A 6,011-nucleotide genomic window follows, 5' to 3' on the forward strand; every position below is an offset into this window, starting at 1 on the left:
ATATATATATATACACACACACACACACTGACGGCCAGCTCCAGCGCTGGTAATCTTTTAGGTTATGTAAAACAGACAGTGATATTTCAGGATGTGAAACAAGCTGTTTATAAGTGGGATTAGAAAAGAAATCGTGATGAACATTTCAGTGTTAAAATATTTTTCAGCAAATTATCTGTGAACTGCTTTACAAGCGTTAGTATTTTAAATCATCTCCATAAATCTTCACAAAAAGCTCAAAATAAATGGAGTCCTGTGCCCACTTTTAGTGATTCACCCTTCAAAATTCTACCAACTCTTGCAAAACATATGTGTCACATCACTTTGATCTGCAAGTGAAATAAATAGTAATAAATATATGATGTATGCTGATGTCAGTTGAATATTTAGAAGGGTAAACATGAAAAAGATAAAAAACAAACAAACATGGCTTCTGATCCTGAAAGTGGGAACATTTTACCATTACAACCACTGTCTGGTATCTAAACATACACTGTGGACGTGAGCAGCAACTGAAAGCTGCTCAGTTAACATAGATTGATTACCACAGACACAAGGCGATTATTTTACTTGTTTTTTGTATCTGACTGAGCGAGCTCTGATAATCCACCATGGCAGAACAACAATCAGAAATCTGGTCCAGAGCAGCAGAAAAGAGGCATGAAACAACATGAAACGCACTCAAGCCACATATAATAATATCTCATCAAAGTCAAACTGTAGTGTCACAGAAGCTGATATAAGATTCAGAGGAGGCCAGAAACACCAACAGAGGCTAAAATGTTCATTTAGAAGATTTGTTGCTCAAACAGAATCTTCTCAAATCCTTGTGGAGGTGTGTGATAGAAGTCACTAAACTGGCAGTCTAGAATGGCGCTGTCATCCACTGCAACAAAGATGAAGAAACAACGTTAGACACCTTCGAAAATCAGACTTACAGTAAACTTGATTTTCCCATGTCGGACTGGACTGAAATTCTACTAGTAAACTTCAATTTTCTGCTGCTAACTAACCTTATAATAAAAATCCAAACTAGAAAACAAAAGACTGACTCATCACAAGACTAGTTTTGCTGAAAAATAAAAACACAAGTGGCTTTAAATGTTAGAAAACTAATTTGAATTGCATCTGTATTATATAAACACTAACAGTACTCCGAAACCAGTTCTATTAAAACATTTTAATTAAAGTGACTGTAGTTATAGCAGTAGAAAGAGCACATCAGTCAGTTCATCTTTGCTGTTATCCATAAAACTTGAACTTTTTTTCCTTCTGAGTCAGGTCAAAATATCTGCCGTGGGAAAGCTCTGTTACTTTTCTAATATAAACATGCAACAGCAGATTACTTTTCCTTTAGTTGGGTAATCATACCCAGATTAGTGTCTGACCCTTTATACACAGTGTAGTGTGCATGCAGGACTGTTTAAAATGTTTATCTTAAGAAAAAGAAACAGTGTACATGAACCAACGTTAAATCAAGTTCAATGGAAATGTATTTACAGCCAAACAGTTTTTACCTTGTCACTCACACTATGAGTTTATAGGGAGCAGTTCAAAGCCAAAACAATGAAGCAAAAATGTCAAACAGCAACTTTTAAGATGAAACACCATAAAAATACACATATATGTATTTGTCAGAATGGTGTGGGTGAACTTGCACTTTGCTCAACTTAGCTCAAACTAAAGTTGGGCAAAATTGTAACGTGCGCAATTAATTGTCAGTAAAACTGTCAATTAGCATTTGCCACTTTGTAATTATTGCAATTAGTGCCATGTGATGATGACGTATTGGTAATGGTGGAAGGCAGAGTAGAGCAGCTAACACTAACCCTAACTCTACAAACCTGTTCAATCAGAAACACCGGCATAAACCAGAGAACGAGGAAAGACAGGAAATGTTGACCAAGGCCACATGCAAGTGCTTATTGTCATCTATTAATCATGTATTAATCTAATTAATCGTGATAAATATTTATGTCAATACTGCACAACCCAAGTTCAAACTGTTAAAGGAAAAAAAGGAAAATATATATTTTTTAAGTCAGCCTTTGGTAAAAGATTGTTTCTATTCAAAGTCATTAATAATGAAAGATGTGAGTGAAGATTTTTTTCCCCAGTGCTATTTCTGTACATGCATAAATGTTGACATAGCAAACCTGACAGGTTTGTTGTTAAAAAAGGTTTGTTTTTCAAAGATGTAAACAGATTTTCTAGCACGTAACTATGAGCATCATTTCCCAAGCGCCTGACTGAGAATTAAATTTGATGTTAATGTGGCGTTGGGTGTAAAACAAGAACAGGTGTAAGAAACTCAGAAGTAGGAGGTAAATGTCTTTTTTTCCAACATAAAACTTCAAACGGATTTCACTAACTCAACAAACTTCACATGGATGAAAATCAGTCATTATACCCACTGTTACATTTTATAAAAGATTAAAAAGTTGTCCGAGTGTCGCATTTAGACATGAGAAATGGACAAACACTGCCCTCTTGTGAAAAACAAGTGCAACTGACAGAGGACTGAACACCTCCTGTACCACATGAAAACGTTGATTCAGATTCTAAATGTTACCAAAAACACAACACATTTAAAGCTGGGACCACTTCAATGTTTAATAAAAAATTGTACATAAATGTTCATAAACACATCAAACCAAACACTGAACCTCACAAAAAAAGTAACTCTGCTAAAGTAACCCTGTAAATAACTGATACTTCTTGAAGATGACGAGAAGGAATAAACTTACCATAAACAACTGGATATACGGTGCCTCGGATCCCTGAAGCAGGACAGTGCATGTTCTTTCCATTAAGATACAAATTCAGCTCCACGTGATCGTAAGTCATGCCCTGAAGAACAGAAAGTGCGTGTGAACTCACTGAACACCAGTAAAGTGTGTTCAGATATGAAAGAGATACTCAGTATTTTCACTGAAAGGGAAAAAAAGAAACGCCTGTTAGTTTGTGACCCACAGCGTTACTTGGATCTGCCCCTATAAACAAAGGCTCTTTCTTCAGTTGAGCCATGACTCCTTCAAGTTTTAATGCTCACTACACAAGCATGATGCATGACACCTTCATCCAAGCTGAATGTGAGTGAAAATTCTGTGCAAAAAGTGATTAAAAAAGGCAGAACAAAAACGAGTCGTGTTTTACAGCCAGTCATGAATGTCACCACTGCAACAGGAAGTAATCTAAAAGCATCAGTCAGTGATTTCTGTCAATACAATAAATAATCACTTAGACTATTGTTAATCTGTAAAAGTTTTACAATTCAGAGGAAAAATGGTCACTGGTGCCCATATCCAACAGTTACTGTGTGACACATATTAAAATATGTTTGTTATTTTGGTCACTGTTCTGGGGAACCTCTTTTCTTACTTCAGAGTAGCAGCAGGAAAGGAGTGACAGAATGTTTTTCCCTCTTATTATGTTGAACAGATCCAAATAATTCGAACTACCGTATTAATTCATGTATAATATGATCTGAAGTATAATACGAGCATCATTTTTTGATCTTAAAAAGTATAAAAATAATCTAATCATCAAAAACCCATGTATAATACTACCCCACCCACCCACACACATACACACTTTATGGGTGACTTTATAGATAAATTTCTAGTATTATACATGAATAAATACAGAATGTCTTTTCAGGGTTTTAAGTTTCAAAATAATCTGACTCTTATCATGGTTGTATCCATGCTGCTGCATGCTTTCAGTGAGCAAAGTCTTTGTGACGATAAAGTTTGTAGCCATTTCCTTGTCTGCAGCAAGGGACTCGCGGGTCTCGGAAAAAATAAAATAAAATCAACAAAAGTTTAATCTGAAAGGAGTCCAGCTATTTGTTTGATTTAAGAACCAGAAGAAAAAAAAAAGAACCAGCAGCTGGTTGGTCCCTGAAGCTGTCAGTCAGCACTACATTGGCCCACCTTTTCAGGAGCCGGAGAGTAACCTGTCTGCCTCTAACCTCACGTGGACAATTGTTGTTTGTTTTGTTTTTTTCTTTTAATACCTCTCTTGTAAGTCAAGAGGCAGAGGGGTGTCTCTGCTACCCACACCCCTCCATTTGTCCTAAATGAGTTGAGGTGGTCAGAACATGCATCATTAACATTAAAGTGCATCTTCTGAATGAGCCTCGAATGTTTGTGTCCCAGTTTTCATAGCAGTCTTGTGGAAATTTGGTGAATCACCTCCTGTGACTCATTACGTCATAATTTTTACATACTGTCACCATATTTTGATACCACAGTATAACTAAATACCTTAACATAGCCCAAGCCTATAACATACTTCTACCAATATGTATACCCACCGTCCCTCCTCTGCACATGTCCAAACCACCTCAGTCTGGGCTCTGAATAATGATATATTTTGGTGGAGTGGATGTGATTTTTTTCCACTATCAATTTTTTTGTTTTGTTTTATTGGACTGATTCTAGGAACTGTGTAAGCATTAATTTGCTTCACAGCACATAAAATTTCATGTTATAGTTGATGTAGGTTAATGTGTGTGAATGTGTCTTCATAGAGCAGTGGACATTTCAGGTGATGAAACAAATTTATGATACCCCTTGTTTTTGTAGCAATACTATTAAGACATATTGTGGAAATAACCACATTCTGTTCAATATCTTCCTCACAAAATGAGATAAACTCATGGATAATAAATTCATTTTTTCAGAGCCAAATCATTACTCTATTCCTAATTACCATCTCGAAATGTTTGTAAACTAGATTGGACTCTGTTAATCTTTTGATTTCTCTATGACCCATTTCCTGTGTCTAGGTATTAATCCACACACACACACAGGTATATTTTGGAGTTTTGTATAGTTGAGGAAATAGGATTTCTGCTGTTCATGGGGGCCATAAGTGTGTTATCAAGATATGTATGTGTGTACTCTCACAGCAACAAGCACCATGATGGTTATTGCATTGCAGTGAGCGCCTCCTTTGGTCAATAGAAAATGTTACGACACACTAGATCGTAAACTGCAGACAGCTGCACAAAAATGTACTTTACACTGTTTGCACACCAACTTTAGGAACAACTATATCTTTGAAAAGAAACAGTCAAGGTCTCCTATTTTGTACCACATATACAGCTTCGATAGGGTTATATAAAAAAGTCAATAAAGGAAATAAAAATGTTCACTCACCACTATGTCACCCTCCTGAGGAAGGCTGTTTGCAGGCAGTCGATTCTTCTCTTCATTATTGTGGTACACGGACCCGTCATGCCTCAGAACCAGGCTGTTTGTGTCTCTGCCCAAAGGCACTTGGTTAAGATTCACTTTCTGAGTGGCCACGCCAATTCCCCACACACCTAAAAATGTAAGACTCAAGTATTTAAAATTATCAGAGATTATTTTGAACATTTATCAAACAACCTTCATGTTTATGATAAAGTCGATTCATCATAATCATACATATTAAGGTCATTTGATAAATAAGCATGAACATTAGCACACTCTTTATGTGTGCTACATGGTCAAGTTTATTTACATAGGAGTTTGGTTTAAACCCAACACTTACCACTGGATTGAATCTTAAACTCAAAATAACTTTTGTTTTGATGCAAAGGAGCATTAGCAAGGCAGCCTCCAGTCCCGCATATCCTCCGGCCACTCTTCACGATGACAACATCAGTGCCTGCAAGACATTAGAAGCACAGATTAAGTCTGTTTTTCAGCTCATGTTAATCTTTTTTAAAGGTTTTAATTTGTTTAACACGTTTTATTTTAGTTCAGCTGATCGTTAAATCTGAATTTGTTTAGATTACGTAAAATGCTGTTAATTGATTCTTGAAATCTCGTCTAAAAAGGAAGATTGTTTAAACAAGGACAGGCCGGCAGCAGACTGGTCAGTGTTTCTTTTGGTCATTGAATTTTTATTTTAGGAACGGGTATTAAGAAACAAGAATTGAGTGGATATTTGATTTTTGTTTTAAAATACTGAAATTAAAATTAAAATACAAAGCGTTTCTCATTCTTGGTGTCAAAAAG

General features: G+C 36.0%; 1 protein-coding gene across 1 annotated transcript in view; it reads right to left on the reverse strand.

The window, feature by feature from the left end:
* Nucleotides 1-84: 84 nt before the first annotated feature.
* spryd7b (SPRY domain containing 7b) overlaps nucleotides 85-6,011 on the reverse strand; it is an 8,936-nt gene continuing 3,009 nt past the window's right edge. Inside the window, exons 2-5 of the mRNA XM_014011701.1 lie at nucleotides 5,542-5,658; nucleotides 5,166-5,332; nucleotides 2,748-2,850; nucleotides 85-886 (exon numbers count right to left, since the gene is read on the reverse strand). Coding sequence (XP_013867155.1) covers nucleotides 789-886; nucleotides 2,748-2,850; nucleotides 5,166-5,332; nucleotides 5,542-5,658 — 485 coding nt within the window. The 3' untranslated portion in view covers nucleotides 85-788. The remainder of the gene's footprint in view (nucleotides 887-2,747; nucleotides 2,851-5,165; nucleotides 5,333-5,541; nucleotides 5,659-6,011) is intronic.

This window comes from Austrofundulus limnaeus, unplaced genomic scaffold (genome assembly GCF_001266775.1).
Source record: "Austrofundulus limnaeus strain Quisiro unplaced genomic scaffold, Austrofundulus_limnaeus-1.0 Scaffold83, whole genome shotgun sequence".
Classification (NCBI taxonomy): Eukaryota; Metazoa; Chordata; class Actinopteri; order Cyprinodontiformes; family Rivulidae; genus Austrofundulus; species Austrofundulus limnaeus.